Genomic DNA, 19,343 nt, shown 5'->3' with positions numbered 1-19,343 from the left:
CTGTAATTTTCTTCGTTCCCCTCCCAACTTTTTACTCGTACACGCCCCACTGGGAGTTTGGTTGGATTTCATGAAAAAGTGGCATGCAGCTGGAGCACCTTGGTTATTGCCAAATTGCTCAGCTCCACTTCCCTTCCAGTGTTTTAACTGAAGGGGGGGGGGGGGGGGTGGTTAATATTTTAACCAACTATTTTTCCCCTCTCAGAATAAAATAAAATAATGAAATCAAGATATGACCAAAGTGAGCATGTGCGAGGAGGGGGAAGGGGGCAATTGCCCCACAAAAAAAAAAGGATTTTCCACCAATTCCCATTACTTTCTTCTGCTAAAAGACTACCATCAGTCATCAGTTTTCAAATTTCAGCAGTGTCATGAATGATTACAAATATTACAAAGGCCAGTATTTTTTAATAAAAATTATAAATAATTCAGAGGGTGAAGGTGGCTATCGCTTTGTATAATAACACCAACATATCAGAATTTGGACTTCAAACACAAACTGAAGATAAACTGCAGATGTGAGATACAACCAGCAAAGCTATCTCAGTGCAACTAGTACAGCGCTGGACGGTCCTCTTGATATACAGTAGTCTGAGGTAAATGACACAAATGTTCACTCTGAAGGACTATTGAGTAATCTGGTGACATCTCTTCAACAGGAATGACAACCACATTAAAGAGAAAAAAACAATTAATACTTTAAACAAAATACTCTTTTATTAGAGTATTTTTGATTAAACATACAGAACTCAAGATTGCTATTTAAAATTTTTATCGTTCAAAGTTTTTCCCTCTAGAGGGACGGTAACGCTATTTCAGTGCGTACTATATGGAAGGATCACACCTCTCAAGTGTCTAGCTCATAAATCAGAGCAATACTGCACATACCCGGTGTGCAAGCAAAAGAAGGTAATGCCATAATGCAAATAACATACAAAAAAAATAAACCACCAATACATACATGGTCAGTTCTACAGCCAGTGATCCAGACAGTAGCATCACGTTGAGAAGTAGGCTTAGCAGCACAGGAATGAAAAAGAAAACTGTTCCTGACCACAAAAAAGGAGTTGGTAACAGATTCAGAAAATTTGTGCGAGTCCTGAGCATTCTTCCTTCACAAGGACTGCTAAGGACTGCAAATTTAGCCACTGGTTTGGGAGATTTTCCAAAGCATCCATCATGCTGGGGCAGGGATGCAGAAGTCTCCCTGCAAAAGGCAATAAAACGAGTGATTCTACAGCCCTCACGCACCTCTGATCGCCACCATCACAGGCAGTCTGGTGGAGCACTTACCTATGGCTGAAAGACCATCTGCCATAGACCGGCTTCAGCACGAGGGTCTTGGCACCTATTTGCTCCTCTACCAGCACAGATAAAATTGAGCTCTTATTTTACACACAGGACGACATTAACAAAGTAACGCCTGTAGGTAGCTACACCCGTTCAGCCCATACCTGCTGGTATCGGTTCCTTGAGCACATCATGCAAGTAACTACCATTATTATCACACTTGAAATATTCAAGCTTTATACTTGGTTTAAATCTGCGCACAAATACTACAGCTAAGACCTCCAATTCTGTGCCTTTTCATACTGCTCCACTGTTAAGCAAAACCTTAGCAATCGTCAGCTTTTAATTATGCACAATGAGTTTCCTATACTTTTTTTTTTTAAAGAATTGAACAAAAATATATTTTAGAAGAACGTTTGGTCAAGTTTATCACTGCATGTGGTACAATCAAACCTGGTTAACTGGCACTCATCAACTATCTCGGGATGGAATGTCTAATGGCAGATTTCTTTAAATGAAAAATCCAGACAATTGAGAGGTATGCAGAAAACATCTTAAATATTTGAAGCTACATGTGCAATCTTACAGAACACAAGCTACAGTTACAGACATATCATTAAATCTTATTAACCAATAGTGCATAAGAACTTAAAAACAGTCAGTGAAACCAGTTCAGCCAGTGACTTCCAAAAAAGTCATGCCTCAACTGCATTGTGTGAAGGGGGCGGAAAAAAAAAAAAAAAATCATTCTTAGGCAAGTTTAACACAAAGTTTTAATCTACATTTGAAAAGCTGTTTTATTATATATATATACTATGTATAAAATAAATTAAGAAGGGGAAGGAGGAAATAGCTTTGTATATGCTTCAAATTAACGCAGACCAGTAGTTCCATAAATGAACATTTTACCATCCTTGTGGTAAAAAGTTGACATAAAAGTTCAAAACCATACAATACTTACAAATAGAAAGAGTTCAAAAGATATTTTTTTAAAAAATGGAATTTAAACATCATTTTCCCTTCCCCTACAATACACTCTAGTTTTGTATGTCATAGCGTCAATACATTTACAGAGTATTTGAATGTCATATCCACGCAAGAACTGATAAAGAAGCAGGTAAAAGTGCTAGCGGTGTTAAAATTTAGGACTTCTCCCAAATAACTACCTGCTCCTCAGCCTTCCCCTGAAATGAAGGCTATCAACATTCATCACCCAGTTTGAGGTATGGGCAGAAGAAAAATCTGCAACTGGTACTCCCCGCCCCGCCTTGCCTCTGCTAAAATATAACAACAATCTATTGATCTGGTAATTGACAATAGTGGTGCACAATCTCTTACCTCAGTTCAGCTTGTACATAATTTAATCACTATATAAAAAAAAAGTTATTTTGAAACATAGTATTAATGCTTAACTGGGGAAAAAAAAAACAAAAACAAAAACAAAAACCAAAAAATCCCCAACTTTGAATCTTCTTTGAAACCATGTTTAAATGTTCTTGTTCCAGATTTAAAGCTTCACATAAACACCGGACAGAAGGATGACAATTTTAAACCAAGAGAGCACCTAAAAACATACCATAGGTAAAAATGAAATCAATCATCTCTCCACTTCATAAAAATGTAGAAACCCTGTCAGCAACAGTAGTACACTCAGAATGAACAAGGTGAAAAGGAGCATCTAGAATACTCAAGAGGCTTGCTACGCTACTTCTCTTTATTGCCCATTCTCTCCTTTGTATGGATGGCCACCGCATGACAAGATGCCTGGGATAGTTCTCTTATCTTCCTTTCACCACTGCTGCCAGCTGAAGTCGTCATTGCTGCCAAAGACCAAGAAAAATCCTAGGATTGTGGCAAAGATGACTGTATTCCCCGTAAGAACAAGTGCACACGCGCCCCAGTAAATCTGCAAACAAGGGAAATTTAGTTAGACACGTTCTGAACCGAATACTGATGAGACAAAAGGTGATGTCTTAATGTCACATTACGAAGTTCAGCAACAGGTCTGTGATACAAGAAGGTTCTATCTCATTGTCTGTGGTTATGCCAAGAAGGCTCAGTTTACGCAAAATGACTCAATCAATCTACAGTTAGCCAAGCAGCACTGCACATTTCTTTTGGTCGCGTTCAAAGCACTAGCTACTGCGCACAGCTGTTTTGCTGCAACATCCAAAAATAGTAATGTAAGGCTAGGCAACAGCATCAAACACATCTGCAGCCCAGCTATACTTGCTAACCATGGTATAAGGCTTTTTTAAACAGACATTTAAGGATGCAGGTCTTCAAAATGCCAGCAGATATCCCAGTAACAAAAAAGGAGGTGAATGTTTTCCAAGGCAAGTGGATTACTCAAAGGGTGTGACGCATTCAAACCGACCATCTGAGCTGTTCTTGCCTAAAGAGGTTTTAAAAGAGTGCGATCCATATTTTTTGAGGTATTAGCGCTCTCTGAAACTCACACAAACAAGGCCATCTTTTAAAGGATTTTATGAAAAGCCATGTATTGGGAAAGATGTAACAACAACTCAGAAATTGAAAAAAATAACACCAGTATCATTTACAGCAAGCGCAAAAATGCATTGTTTATTTATGCTTCTTTAGCCCCACAATTCCACAAATTGCCTTCAAAGTATTCTATACACTTTTCTGTTTGGTTACTTGCCTGTTAAGTTCTCACACTATTTTCTGTCTTGTTTTCTCTGCATTGCGTATAGGCTGTTAGGATTTGTATTCCATGATGACGTGAAGCAACTGGCAATCACGACATTCTGCCATGCTTCTATTTCTAGTATTAGTTTTTCTTGCCAAGAAAATTCTTATTCTGTTTCCACTGCAAGCATCTTAAGAATGTATTTATAAAAGTTGCTTACTGCAGGAGTGCTTTACCTTCAATAAGAAAACATCAAGAACAAAGTTTTCTAGAAAAAAAAAAAAGTCATAGTTTTATAGATGGAAATATTACTAACCAGTTCTGCTCTCGCAAACACTATCGGTAGCCCAAATGCTGAGACAACAATGCCTGTTGTAAGAAATATTGCGAGCTCCTTGCAGGCATTACTTGTAGCATCTGTGTCATCTACCAATCTTCTTGCTATGCAGTACGGGATAGGAGAAAGGATGTAAAAAAACAGAACAAACAGTGGCCAGTACTGGCTGAAAAAGAAAGAAGAAAAGTTGACTTGATTTACTTCCTGTTTTTCCTCAAATCAATGCAAGGCATTTTCCCCATCCAGCATTCCCATTTGGGAAACACAGACACAAGCCCAGAAAAAGCAAATCCTTTGTCTTGGAACAAGCTGACATTAATCCAGCAGACCGTGTTTGTGAGCAGCTTCAGCTGACCTCAATGGCAGCAGCAGAGAATGTGCTAACAGGATATTCATAAAGCAAGATTTCACTAAGCAAGCCTAGATCTAATGCCACCTCACAAGATAAGCTTAACTCTTAAGTTTAACCTGTTAGCTTTACTTAAGAATTTCAGAGATACCTTCATAGGGCCCTCACATAGTTTTGCCCATAAGCTTTCAGTGCGCATACATGGAACAGAATATTCTTCTCAGCCAGTACTCAGGGCACTGAGACTTTTTTTTCTTAAATCTGAATGCAGCTAACAAAAACCTACAAAAATTACACTATCATAGTTGGCAATATTTTCTTTTATTGCTTGCAGCTCGCCAGGCTAAATTTCTCAGACACACCAATGCAGCTGCACGTTGTTTCAATAAAACTTTATTGCATTGTTTGAAGGGTGACTGCATAACGACCTCCTTCCTAAGGGTTTGTGCACCAGCCCTGGTTTTAAAACAGAAGAAAGCTGGCATAAAAAAGCTAGTCATATATGTATAAAACCGCAATTCACAACCAGTAGAAGAAGGCATACGAACAGGGTATTTGATACTTATTCAACGTTAAATAAGTTGATTTAAAAGATTTTCTGTAAAGTCAGCATTCACTTGCAAAGCATCAAAGCCCCAGGCCTTGACTTCCTAGACTACTGGTCTATTGCTTCGTATCTCCTGGAAATGCGGAGACAGGAATCAACAGACAGATAGCAGAACAGATAGCAGCACAGATAGCAGCTGCGATTATGCCAGAGGCTACCTCACCCAGTGTGGTACCCAGACAAGCCCCCCCCCCGATAGCCACCACCACTCCGGCTACCACCAAGGAGCCAGAGGAAAGGCAAACGCTCCCCTGATAACAGATACTTGCTATCTGCTTCAGGTGATGCTACCTGCTGACCCGCCAAGGGGGGGACCATATTGGAGACACGTTAGGACCGTACATTCTTTTTCCCCGCCCAAGTCTTTTTAAGCAAAAAAAAAAAAAAAAAACGCCAAAAAACAAAACCCCAAACCCCCTCCTGCACACAGAGGCCTTGTCAGTCCCCGGTTATGAAAGCCAAACCGTCCCGGAGTTACACCGAAAAAGGAGTGCACGTTACTTGTACTGGGGAAGGGCACATCCCAGCATCAGGAACATCAGGCCGACGGCTCCCCCGAAGGACAGGCTGATCAGGGCTGCAACAGAGCACACACCGGCACCAGGTGAGGGGCTGCCCACGCTGGAACGGGGCCGGAGCCGGGGCCGCGGCCGCCCGGGACGCGCCGCGTCGCTCTCCCCCCCGCCGAGGCAGCGCTCCCCTCGCGGGTGGCAGCGGGCAGCCCCGGTCCCTTACACGCACACACCCCCGCTTCACCGGCGGAGGCCCCGGGGCCGGCCCGACCGCCGGGCGCTGCGCGGCCCACTGAAGGCAACGGCGGGGTAGTGAACGCCCCCCCCACCGTTACCATGGCAACCGCTCGGCGCCCCCCCACTCCCCATCCTCCCCGCTCCCCGTACGCACCTTTGATGCCGGCCATGGCGCCGCCCGTCCCGCGAGCCGCACCGGCGGAGGGGCGCGCGCGCCGGGAAGCGGAACTGGCGCCGCCGGTGAGGCGCTTCCGGTCGGGGAGCGCGCAGGCGCCGAGCGCGCTCCCCGCGCCCGCTCCGGCCACGTGACGTGCGCTACGTGAGTACGCGCGTGAAGAGCCCACAGCACCAGCTCCGCCCCCTGCCCGGAGCGCGGGAAGCAAAAGACCCTCCCGCCGCGCGCCGCTCCCTCGTCGCCCATTGGCCCTGCGGGCTGCTAGGGCGGGGCTTGGGGGCGGAGCGTGTGCTCCTCTTCAGGCCCCGCCCCTTCCGGCAGGATCCGGCACCAGGCGGCGCCGCGCGCGAAGAAGAAGGCTGACTCACCTCAGAGCTGTCATGGCGGTGGCCGCGCTCCTGCTCCTCCTCTGCGCTGTCGCCGGCCCCGGGCGATGCTGGGACCAGTCGGGTGAGATGCGGGGGGCTGGGTTAACCTCTGCTAGGCCCTCGGCTGCCCCTTCCGCCTCTCCCGTCGCCATGGCGGCGTTTGCGGCCGGGCGGGGCTTCTCACGCCCGAGCGCTGCGCAGCGCTGCCGGGTTAACGGTGGCCTGGTACGGGGGAGGGGGCGGGCCGGGCCGGGGCCTGCGCCAAGGGGGCTTTAGGGTTTGGGCTCCCTTTAAATCGGCGTGTGCCGTAGTGATCATTCCACAGTGGGGTCAGCGGTGGTTATATCCTCTGAGAGGAGTAACGTAGAAGCCCCTCGGAAGGAAGCGGGGAAACCCTGCCGTGTTCCTCTCTGCGTGTTTGGTGCTTCTTAAAGCTTCACTCCTTGAAGAAGCACGCTGTTGCGTCCTTTGTACTGTCAGCCTTTTTTCCTGGAAGGAGGCCCTCGTGGCTAAGGGGGATGCATCTTGGTAAACGTTGGCCTTTGTGCTGCCTGTTTCAGGGAGGATTCTGCTGAGGGAGGTGCAGGCGCTCACTCTCTACAGAGGTCGGTACACGACATCCCGGCGGACAGCTGCGGTCCCTCAGTTACAGTGCACGGGAGGCACTGCTGGATGTTCCCATGTCCCTGAGGTTGTTCAGTGTTACAACAAAGGTTGGGATGGCTATGACGTACAGGTAACTTTAAAACTTGTTAAACGTTTAATGAAATCATCTTCCCTCAGACTTGGTAACTTCTGAAGGAGAAAAGAGTAACGGGCTAGAGTGTCAGTTCAGTTTGCTTTTTGTTAGAGAGCCTTTGATAACTAAAGCTTAACTTAAGTACTTTTTGAGTTTGGATTTTCTAGAACTTCTGTAGTTATATCTCTGAAATATCCCTGAAGGCTGTAATGTAAAAACACTGCATAACAGAGCTTCATTGGTTTTAATTAAAATGCTGCTCGAGTTTGTAAAATCAAACTTTTGTTAACCCTTGAGGATACTTTTGCTTTGATATTGCTGCGTGGATTTCCAATTTTTAGAGTAGAAAGGGCTATAAATATTTGCATCACTTCAGCTCTGCCTTTTAAAAACTAAAGTTTGGGCTTCTGTGACTTCCTCATGCCTGTTAGTACTTCAGTCAGGTATTTCAATAGACAGACGTATATTTATATTTTGTTAGCTATTACCTACGCTTCTGCCAATAGACTAACCAGGAACCAAAGCTGCAGATAATGGTTAAAACTAATGCAGTATTATAAAAGTACAGTCAAATTTGAATTGGCAGCTGGTAGTGTGGTCCTGAATGATTAATTTAGAAGCTACTGTTTTTTTTCTTCCCAAAATGTGTGTCACTTGCTGTTAGAGGTGATACCTGAATTCAGATACTTCAAGGAAATGTGAGACTGAGGAATCTGAATACTTTCAACTGCAGAATCACTATCTGATTGTAAAGAGTTGCATATGAACGGCTAATGATGTCTGTGCCAATTTCTTTTAATTTCTTTGTGGATACAAATGGAATCAGGTGCACTGGATTTCAGGATTCCATATTACATTTTTGTAGCTGCCATCCAGTTTTCGTGGGACAGGATTTATTAGTAACTGTTGCACAAGTTACAGGTTTTTTTTTAGAAGTATTCCTATACCTAAAGAAGCAGTACTTGAAAAACCTGTTCAGTATACAAAACCAAAATCTTCCTGAGTTGTAACTCTTCTGTGTTTGGAAAGATGAGATTTTTTTTTAACTTTTGGGATTTAAAAAAAACGTTCTTAGTTAATCTCAAATTCTTAGTCCTTTTCAAAATAAGAGTGCTCAGAAGTGTCTTACCTTGTGGTCTTTTACATGATTTGTTAGCAATTACAGCTTTATTTCAGAGCATATTTGGGGAAGACAGGTATTTTCATCTCTGGAGCAGCAGGTTTTACTTTGTTTTGTGTTTATTTTTTCAGTGGCAGTGCAAAGCAGACTTGGAAAATACCTACCGTTTTGGACAAATTGAAGTGAGCTGTGAAGGCTATGATTATCCGGATGATCCTTACATCTTACGAGGCTCCTGTAGTTTGATGTTCAGGCTAGAGCTGACTGAGGAAGGTGAAAGGAAAGTGAAGAACTCTGGAAGCTTTGGTTCTGGCTATTATCACTCAAGGAAGGATTCTTCTGATGCTGGTGCTGGAGCGGTTGTTGTAATTGTTCTTCTGGTTCTTGCTTTTGGAGTATACAAGCTCTTCCTCAGTAACCAGCAGCCTCAGCAGAGTTTTGGTGACAGTGATGGATTCACTAGACCTTTCTGGCAGAGTCAGCAGGCACCTCCTCCTCCTGGTTTTAAGGCCAGCTTCACAGGTATGGATGGCTCGGAGACATTTATAGTACTCAAAAGATCAAGCAGGATTGTACTATTTTATCTTCAGTAAGTGCAGCTGGGATAGACTTGACTGCTAAATTGGCTGCAGAGCCTGCAGCCAGCTTTGCTTTCTGTTCTTTGTTCAAAAGTGAAAATAAGAACTTGCTTAAAAAATAAAAATAAGAACAGGCTTTCAGGGCAGGCTGTGCAGCAAGCTGCCCTTTGAACCTTCGAAAATCCATCTTCCCATGCTCTGCAAGCATTGTTTTCCTACTCTGTTGAAATATGAGGATTGTGACAGGGAAGAATAATTTTCATAAGTAATCTGGAAGAGAGAATAGTCTCACGCAGGCAGAAACAAACTCATGCCAAAGAAGCACTTTGAAACAGAAGGGTCTTTCAGCTGTTGGGCTGCCAGAGCCTTGATTTCATTCACAAAACAGTTGGAGTTGAGTATCATGTACCAGTCCTCTGTTTAACAGGTGCTGCAGTGCAGTCCGTTCCCACAGCAGAGAATGGTGTCTGTGAATTATCATTAGCAGTGCAGCACCTGAGTCTTATGTGGTGCCTTTCATCTGAAATTGGAAAGAGTATAAGCAATAACAAGACTGCTGCTTGGAAGAGATGTGCTTTTTCTTTTCCTGGAAAACTGGTGACTTTTGTCACTTAATAAATGGTCTGCCTTAGACTGTCATAGTGCCTAAGGGAAATAAACAGTATTCATCTGTTGTCTGACCAACTCGTTTAACCCTGTGAACATGTGAGGTGCTCACAGCACTGGAACTCAAATTATATTCTGACAAGCTGTATATTTTCCTTTTTTGTGTGTGTGTGAAATAGAGAAGGGGTTCTATCCAGTAAATAAATAGCAAGGATTAAGTTTACTTAGTCAAAAGCTTATATTTTAGTAATGCTTGTTAATGCTGCCTTCTGGGTTTGCTCAAGCCACTCGGCCAACAGAGGGTGCCACTACAACTCTGCTGGGTGCCCTTGCACAGGGCATGTGAAGCAGAGACTTTCAGATGTTCCTGCAGCAGAAAATCAGGTGTTCTACTTCTGTATTACTAGTGGCTTTGCAAATTGGTTTCCATGTAGTTACTTCACACAGTCTGTCTATGCTGTGTGTGCATCTGCGACCTTGTGTGGGCATGCCACTTGCATTATTGTGGTAGTTAATAAGAGCCCTGGTCATAAGACGGGGCTCTGTCATACTGGGCACAGGCAAAAACAGAGCGAAGAGTTACTTTCTGTATTTTCTGTCCTGTTCCTTGTCAATTAATTGCACCAATGCATTCTCATTACAGGAGTCTGAAATCTAGCAAGGGTAGGGCCTTGAAAATATGTTTTCTTTATGATTACTGAAAATTTATATAGTTAAAATGCACGTTGGGAGCCATAAATATAAAGTTTAACTTATGACATTTTTAATAGCGAGTGTCAATGATTTTTTTCCTTAGATTTCAAGAAGAAATCTAATGCCACCTCACAAGATGAGCTTAATTAACTCTTAAGTTTAACCTGTTAGCTTTACTTAAGAATTGCAGAGATACCTTCATAGGGCCCTCACATAGTTTTGCCTGTAGGCTTTCAGTGTGCATACATGGAACAGAGTATTGTTCTCAGGCAATACTCAGCAGCTGTGGGGCACTAAATTTTGGCAGTGGAGCAAAAGCACATCTCTGAGTGTGTATGTCCATGTGCTCCAGGAATATATTAGTCTTTGAAAATCTGGTTGGTAATGAAAAGCAATGTTGTTCACTTATTGCTGTTAATATTTAATTTGCCTCATTTTAAGTCCCCTTAACATGCAGAATGTGTCCTGTGAAACTTGTTTAGCTAGCCTGTCTTAATTAAATTCTGCTTTTTCTCTGTTAGTGGTTTGACATGATCCTTAATGTTTACTTTAGATATTTCAACAAAAAATGACTCATTATTCTGAGTCAGTGTTCAGCCATGGTGCTTTTGAACAAATGAGTAGCTTCATCTCCCTGATTAACATAATTTTTACAGTAAACTAAGTACTATTTTTTGTTCCAAATCAGCGTAGTTTAATGGGTGTATCATCCCAATGAGAGTTGATCTTTATCCCAATGCATTCAAAATTAAATTCAATATCAAATCCAATGTAGACTTAAACTGATTATTTAAATGTTTTTTTTTTTTTTATCTTCCATGACTTCAAACGATCCACACCAGTTTGAAATCAAACCTGGCCCTGTATAACTTTTACATATGAAATCTCTGGTCCACTTGTTTAGGTGGACATATTTCAGGGTGACTGTTACGTTCTCTTCAGTTCTTGCCTTTTACACTTCAAACCTGTGGTTGAGGTTATTCTTGCATACGTGTTTTTCTCTAGACCAGAAAATGATTCTACTTTGGTTTTGCATCTTCTTTTTTTTATTTCTAAGTGGAAGACATTTGGTTCTGAGTCAGAACCTCATGTTATGCAGGTCACATGTAAAAGTCTGTGACTCCCCTCCCCCCACAACCCACTTGATATGCTCACAGTTGCATCAAGGTATTTGTCAAACTTGGTGACTCACGCATAATAAAAACTTTGCAATGTGATTACAGTTAGCATGTCTTTTGATAACAAATACCAGACTAGGATTACCAGAAACAATACAAAGTAATGTTAGCCATTAGACTGAGCCACCGTTACTCAAAACGTGCAGCTGTTCTGAGTGAGATTAGCAGCAGTATGTCTTAGTGGTTAGTTCACTGTTTGGTTTTATATACTTGATTTTTGTTCATACGTCTGCTTCTGGCCTGCTCTGTGACCTTGAGTGGGTTATTCTTTCTTCATTTCCTTTTCTGTTTTTTAATCTATCTTGTCTGATTATAAATCTGCAGGTAGGGACTATTTGCCATGTTTTGCAAACATCAGGGCTGTGAGACTGAGTGGAAGCTAATTTTAAAGTAAAACTCTTCACATTAGTGTTTGCTTCTATGTTTTTTTCTGAACTGTGAGGCCTTTCAAGTTAAGTTTGATCAAGAAACTACTGAAATTGGGAGTTTATCATCTAATTTTCCATTATATTTAACAGGGGAGAGTCTTGTTGCAACAGCTGGCCTGAGGATTAGGTGCCACTAACTGATACGTTTTACATTTTCATTTTAAGGAGGCGACAGCTATGGGACTCGTTCCAGTCATGAAACCAATTCAGGACCAGGATTTTGGACTGGATTAGGAGCAGGAGGCTTGCTAGGCTACTTGGCTGGCAGTCACAGGTAAAATATGCACGCTATCAGATTTTAAGTATTTAAGCTTTCAGGGACTATGTTTACATTGTTTCTAAGCTTTCCGGTCTGTATCGTTCAAGCTGTAAAATCCTATTTCTAGTACAATTTTGAGAAGCAATCTATAGCTCCAGCAGCAGAGACATTTTAAACATGTTTCTGGGGGAGAAGAACTGGGAGAACTGAGATACTTTATTCTGCTTTAGCTGATTACTCTGACCTGGCATGATGGCCTGCAAATTTAAAAAGAGCATTTAAATCCTCCATCTGCAGACTGCCTTAAAACACAGATAATCATTTTATGCACAAAACCATCTGTAGATAGGCCTCTTGCATCAGTGTCAACATTCCTAAAATCAGTCTGGATGGCAGCTGCTCTTCTGTGATACTCAGTGTGGTCAGATTAAACAGCCTTTAATCTGTAGTCTCCTAATGGCCCATGTAGGGAAATCCAAGAGGTGTGGGTTTATGAAGGATTTGTGGGTCATACGTAAGTTGGATTTTGGAAAAATATAACACAGCATTCAAACATAAGAAACAAAACATAACAGCATTCAAAAGCAGTTTCAGTGCTGGAGTAAAGGTCTGCTGGTCATATTTGCTAAACACTTTTAAACATTGAAAATGCATCATTTTCAGATAAACAGTTTAAAGGGAGCAGTTGCCGCTGCTTTAGGCGTCATTCCACATATGAGGTTCCAGCAGGGAATCTTTAGAACCCAAGCAGTTTCCTCTATGTATTGAATAACTGCATGTGTATCAAGTCTAATCCTGTAGGAATGCAGTAATATAACAGATGAAATATAACCACATATAGTTTTTTTGTATTGAAAGTTTATGAGTAAGATCATGTGGAAGAAGTGTGTTAAAGCATCTTCCTCCATTGTGAAGTAATGACAGAAGCCTCATCAGGATTGCTTGTTTATTAAGGAAGTAAAAACTTGAGACGTAAGAGAATTTCTTGTGTCCGATGTGCAGTCTTGCAGTCTCTTGTAGAGTCAAGTAAGGTGAAACTCCGACAGTGATGCCATCAACAGTGGAAATTGTCTATAAATTCACTTTGAGTAGAGCTTTAGAGGTTGAAAAGTCATATCTTTTTGATGATCTTGAAGGTCTTTTCCAACCAAAGTGATTTTGTGATCTTGTTTTATTATATTAGCCCTGCTAAGAATTCTTAAAAGGTATAATGTGTGTTCAAGGTTTTATTGACTTGATATTTCTTAAGTCTTCAATACATGACCCTTGTGTTTAAGCATTGTATTTATTATCTACATACAGGTTGGTTCCTTGATTTCCACACACACCCCCCATTTCAGAAGCTACCTCTTATTGTTCAAGATTAGAGCCCTAACTGAATATTAAGTCCAAATACATGAACAAGCTTCCTAAATTGGGATTCTTTTCTTTAAAAACATTTTGGTCCACTATTTTTTTTTTCTTCAGTTTGAAATGATGTGCTCGAAAATGCTGGTGCCACAAAGTGTGAGATAGCTATTTGTAATTTTCAACAGCAGGAAATTCCATATCCATAGAAGCAAGTAATTTCAATCAGTGAGCCAAAGGTCATGATATGTTTGTCTACTGATACAACTTTTTCAAAATAGTTAACAGAACAGAGAGATGTTTTCTTTTGTCTTACATGGCTGGGACGTAGATTTTACCAAAATGCATTTAAGCTTCAGATGTAAAATCTATTTTCTTGTCTGACAGAAACTAAGGTCAGAATTTCAGAGGGAAAAAATTCCTCACTTACAATTGTTAAAATTGCTTATCCTTGTATTTCCTGTTGAAAGTCTACAGTGGTTATTGTGACAACACTGGATATCCTTGCTCTGAACATACTAATTACATTAAGTAGGGTCATTTCCAGCTTTGAAACAACTGCCTGCTTCCAGTTTTCCCTCAGAGATGAAGTCCCCTTGTTTGGAATGGTAACTTAATTTTTCATAAGGTCACTAATGAAGCCTTCCTTCTACTCTGTTTCTCGTTAGAGCGCAGCCACATTCCCCATATTACAGTATGTGGACGGATCCCAAGGCAGCACCTCCAATGAATGGGCAGTCAAGCAATTCCACACAAGGCAGCAGTTCAGGAACAAGAACTGCTTCTGGTAAGGCAAAAGACCTTTTAACCTCCTGAAACTTGAGAGACTTAGACCTATCAAAAATACGTAGATGTTAGTTGAAGTTCAGTAAGCATTCTTTGTTTTATTTTACCAATTGGTACAGCTGGGCATGTAACAATGTCCCTTATTTCTGTTTCCTATGGAAGGAGGGCAGCATTGTGGTACCTGAAACTCCCCACAGGTCTACAATGGACATGGTATCACCAGCACTGGGTTTGTCTTCATCTCAAGGTGCATTAGTTTAAGGCTTTCCCCTTTGGCATGCACCACACATGCCCTTCTCCAGCAAACATGTACAAACATGATTTCTTTGTAGAAAGCATGTTGTCTAATCTGCAAGAATAGAATCTTTTTCAGGCTAGTTAGCCCACAGTTGCTTACTGTTGTACTTTATGAGAATACGTTTATCTCCTCTCTCATACCACCTTTAGCCTTATTAGAACTAGAGAGCCCAGTGGAAAGGCTGTGGTGGAGTTGACACTTCTTTTATTTTCTTTGCAGGCTTTGGAGGCACAAAACGAAGATAAAATCCTTGATGTTATTACGTCTGAGTGATTGAACTAAACCATCCTGTGTGCTAGCACTTTTTTTATTAGGCTTCAGAAGTGGTATGAGAACAGGTGTGAAAGACTAGGCAAAGAAGTCCTCACTTTCCCTGTGGAAATGTGGACTTTCACTCTTGTTTAGGGTATTACAGGTGCTGGAACATCCACTATAAGATACAAAATGAAGTCATATAAGTTAACAAGAATGATGTTACGGTGCCTATATACCTGTCTGTACTTAAGGGATTATGGCAATGGTAGCCTTACCAGACTTTCAAAGCAAATAGTTTACTCATGTTCTGGGCTTAATTTAACTTAATTCAGAATTTCTGAGTTTTAAATTTTCTTGGTGGTTCAGCAACTGAAAGGCCTAGTGTGTAATACACCTGATATCTAAGGGCCATTGCTCTTTGAAGCTACTTTTATTTGTCTTTGTAAAATTCATGTGAAGATTACTGTAAGTGCAATCAGATACTTGGATGGGTGTTGGGGTTTTTCCTTAGTGGAAAAGAGCAAAACTAGGGAGCGCAACTAACATTAATATAATGTTTGTATCTGTGCTATGTGACTACTGGAGCCAAAACTTACATCTTCCAGGACACTCCATGTTTTAGAGTTTATCCAAGTGGCTGTGGGGATTTTGTGTATAAATTATGGAATAAAAATAATAACCTGAAATGAGACAAGATGGTCCTTCTCTAATTTGAATCTTTTTCTGGAAGACCAAGGTCATTTAAATTCAAGCGGCTGCAGACACTTTGCCCACATTGAGGCTCCAGACTTTTCTTTTTATGGTGGATGTTAGCAATGCTACGAAAACTTGAATTGTCTTATATCTCAGCCCCTGCCTGTCCTGCTAGATGACCTGTCCAGGACACAGTAAACCAAAGGTGCTCATTGCAGAAGGGAAGGGGGCATTCTTAATTCAAAGCTGATGGTATCTCTGAAATATAGCAGGCCTTGAGACTATGCAAAGAAAAGAAATTCAATGTCATGTGGTATGTAAACTATCTGAAATGTACTTTGTAAAAACAAAGTGCTGCCAAAGATTGGGAAGCAGAGAGGTCTTGCTTTGTTCTGTGATGATATTTTGTGGCTCTGAAAAGTGTCTCAGTTCTGCTGTGATTGACTGTGCCCTGGGAGAGGCATTGCTGAAAGAAAAAAAAAAAAAAAAAAAAAAAAACAGACAAATTTCTCAGGATTGGTGCAAGGGGGAAGAGTGAAAAATGGGCTGCTTGACCACCGGGTCTTCTCTAGAGGCCATCCTAACGCAGCTTAGAAGCATGTGTGTGTGTACACAGCTTTTCTGTACTGGCAGCAGTCTGAGAAGCAGAGCATTCATCCTTGTGAAAATACTGTGCCTGGAAATTGATGTAAACTGTTATGGCAAACGCAAAGCACTGTTTTCCTAGTACAAGCTGCATCTCCACAAGGACATTTAGCCAGTATGGTTAGTCTAGGAAAGTGACTTCAGCATTACTCATCAAAAAGCAACTATGTCCATTGATGAGTACAGAAATAATTGGCTCAAATGATAATGCCTGCATTCAGTGTTGGGCTTAAGCAACAAAAAAACTCATAGAAATCTTTAAGATGTCAACAGAAGCTACAAAAAAGTGTAGAACTTACGCTGAAAATGTGAAAATCTTGATAAAATTGATAACTTGAGGATAAAATAATGGTTTACTACTCAAAGCTGCTTGAGGACTGGGGAGAAATATCCTCATTAACAGCCTGCTCTATCAGCCTAGAAAGTAGGGATATGTCAAAGACCTTACTGTTGGCCTATTAGAAAGTTTTACCTTTTATGAGGAAAAGTATATGTTAAATCTTTATCTTTTTGATAAATGTAGCAAAATAATGTATTTTAAATGTGGAGTTTTTACTTATTTCTAAGTGTATTCAGGTTGAAACTTGTCACACGATACTGTCTTTGCCAACTAGTTGCATAACAATGAAACTGGAGTTTTGCTAACTTGGTAGTTTGAAGCTGAAGCTTGCTCTCAAATTATGATGTGTTATGAAATGTTTTAGACAATGTTTTCATTTGTATTTATAGTTTCTGTGTGAAATGTGTTTTGATGCATAAACCTGATAAATTACCATAGTTTCTGAATCAGTCTGTAGGATATTTTTGCCCTTCCCTTTGATAAAGTAATGAAATACACAAATATTCCTTATTCGCTTATTTAAAGCACTATCTTGAGGCCTGCAGGGATGGCACTGTCTGTTTTTCAGGGTTGGCTGTGTCTCATCATCAGCTTCCTGGGTGGTGTAATAACATCCTTTACCCCCAGACACAGAGCTGGTAACCTGTATATTGTTTCAACAAACCAAACAATACTGGGAATAAAGTTATTTTATTGACTGGATTTTCAACAACAAAATACTGAACGTGTGAGGAAATGAAGGATTTCTTGTAAATCAAGGTTTTGCTTCCAAGTCTGCAGAAAAGCTCCATTATGTCGGTGAGTTCCTGGTTTTACAACGTGATGAGCTGAACCTTTCAGAAGAAGTTAACCATCACTTCTGCTGTTGCCAGCTGTGGATATAGCAGAATTCTACCCTGGGACAGCAGCTGACAGATCTGCTTCTTATACCAAGAATGTGTCACTGCTGAACAAAGACATGGCCTACAGAGAGAGGCAGTTCCACTTGTCAATAGTAATGTAAGGTTAAACAGATTCTGCAAATTCTGATATCAAAGTTTCCTTGATCAAAGATCAAGTATGTTGGTGAGGCTCCTGAATGAAAAGAACTTTTGGAAGGCAGCTTAAAGCTCAGACTTGTGGCAGACCTTGACCTTCCTTCCTGAACATCTGCTCTGGAAGGCCCTAGTCTTCCTTCTGCTCCTGGACAGGGTTTTGGCAGCATCTTCACAGCAACTTCATAGTTGCAAGGCACATGTAAATGCTTTAAACTGTTAAATGCTGCTGTAGGATAATTGCAGTTCCACTTGGCACCTGGGACTAGTTCTGCTCGTACTCTGACATGGCTTACATCCTCACACAAAGCTAAAGCTCATTACAGGAACGAAAGTCCTGGTTTTACAGCTGACTTCCCCTGAAGCATGTGATGAAAGAAAAAAAAAAAAAAAAAAAAAGATGCACAGAGATAAGCTTTCTCTATGCCACTCTCTGTCTTGTGACTCAGCTCCCAGGTCAGATCTTGGCTACTTCTGCAGACTGTCATGCTACGCAGCTTGCTCTTTTCTCTTGGTGCAAGGTGTGTGTTAGGCTTATCAGTGAGGCGAGATGGTATGTTGTTTTTTTAAAAAATAAAAATCTTCCAGCATCACTTTTCAGCATTAAGTTCCAAAAGGGAAATTGGCATGATTTCCAGCACTAGGAGTTGCTGCACAGAGGAATTGCTGGAATAAAGTGGCAAGTGATGCCGGCCTGCGCAGCCACCTAAAAGCTGAAAGTGCAGTATTTGTACACAGACGGTCCCCTTAGCACCAGTTACAAGTGTTGTATTTTTCCCTCCTTAGTAAAGCAAATTAGTATTAGTTCTTAATATTTTCAGAGTACCTATCAACCAGTGATTCTGGTACAGAAATAGCCCAGCTACCTCCAGACTAAAGTATATGGACAAACCCACAAAAATAAATTAAAAAACAAACAAACAAAAACTCTCATGGAGATGGAGTCTGTACCAACAGACAATGGTGTTGTCTCATGTTGTGATAATGAAACATGTTGTCAGGTCGCTTGTTCCCCTTCCATACCTATTGGGGCCATTCAGGGTTAAGTGCTGCTTGGGAGTGGTTCCATATCCCTCAGCGTATTTTGGCACAACCTTCCTCTGCAGCCCATTCTCTTGCTTTCCCCAATATCAAGTCCAGCTACAGTATTTTTCACTTTCTGACATCCCCTTTCTATTGCAGTGTGCTTTACCAGTGCTAATGAAAATAATCAGCAGACTCCCTTTGAGGCCTGTAATCCATCTTTCCCACCGTCTTCTGGTTCCCTCTGTTCCTGCTGAGTGTCAATGTTTCTTAGAACAGTGAGGAAGTGACAAGCACTTGCAAAAAGTACATCAAGCTGGGAACGGCAGGAGAAGATTGAGATGAATTCAAGGGAGTGAACTGTGAGATGTGTGAATTGACCTTTGTGGGCAGTACATCTGTGAAAATAACTTTTTCCAGCCTTCAGTCAGAAGGATTTTTGTCGAGGGTACGGTATTGGCAGCTGGTGGCTGGAGCAGGTTAAGAACCAGTGAAACTGCAGCATGGAGAAGACCTGAAAACATCTTCTTTGTCCTACCTTAGGAATGACGAAGGCTTATACTAGTGTAACCAGGATATGCCTGGCCTAGGATATGCTAGCTCAGCCACCCCACAGACGTGCCGTAGCAAATCCTGTAGGTAGATGGATGTCTGAAGATACCAGATGCTTCTGCAAATGCCACAGTGCTAGTGCCAAGCACAAGAAAGGGGGCTTGGCCCTGCGTCTGTGTTTCTTTCCCACTGCAGCGTGTCTTGGAATGAACCGAGAAGGTCAGAAATGGAAAGGGTGGCAAGC

General features: G+C 41.5%; 2 protein-coding genes across 2 annotated transcripts; one reads left to right on the top strand and one right to left on the bottom strand.

The window, feature by feature from the left end:
- Positions 1-645: 645 nt before the first annotated feature.
- Positions 646-6,170, bottom strand: LEPROTL1 (leptin receptor overlapping transcript like 1). The gene is made up of 4 exons (XM_082483126.1): positions 6,137-6,170; positions 5,735-5,810; positions 4,257-4,443; positions 646-3,196 (listed from the first exon to the last, which is right to left on the bottom strand). Exons 1-4 carry the CDS (start codon positions 6,150-6,152, stop codon positions 3,080-3,082), a joined length of 396 nt encoding a protein of 131 aa, XP_082339252.1. The 5' UTR covers positions 6,153-6,170; the 3' UTR covers positions 646-3,079.
- A 357-nt stretch (positions 6,171-6,527) lies between these two features.
- On the top strand, positions 6,528-16,958 carry SARAF (store-operated calcium entry associated regulatory factor). The gene is made up of 6 exons (XM_082482918.1): positions 6,528-6,607; positions 7,086-7,261; positions 8,516-8,906; positions 12,033-12,141; positions 14,142-14,260; positions 14,777-16,958. The coding sequence occupies exons 1-6, from the start codon at positions 6,538-6,540 to the stop codon at positions 14,800-14,802; spliced, it is 891 nt and encodes a 296-aa protein (XP_082339044.1). The 5' UTR covers positions 6,528-6,537; the 3' UTR covers positions 14,803-16,958.
- Positions 16,959-19,343: the final 2,385 nt, after the last annotated feature.

Source organism: Vanellus vanellus, assembly GCF_965231255.1.
Source record: "Vanellus vanellus genome assembly, chromosome: 4".
Classification (NCBI taxonomy): domain Eukaryota; kingdom Metazoa; phylum Chordata; class Aves; order Charadriiformes; family Charadriidae; genus Vanellus; species Vanellus vanellus.
The sequence above is the reverse complement of the archived record's forward strand: the minus strand, read 5'-3'. Positions and strand labels throughout refer to the sequence as shown.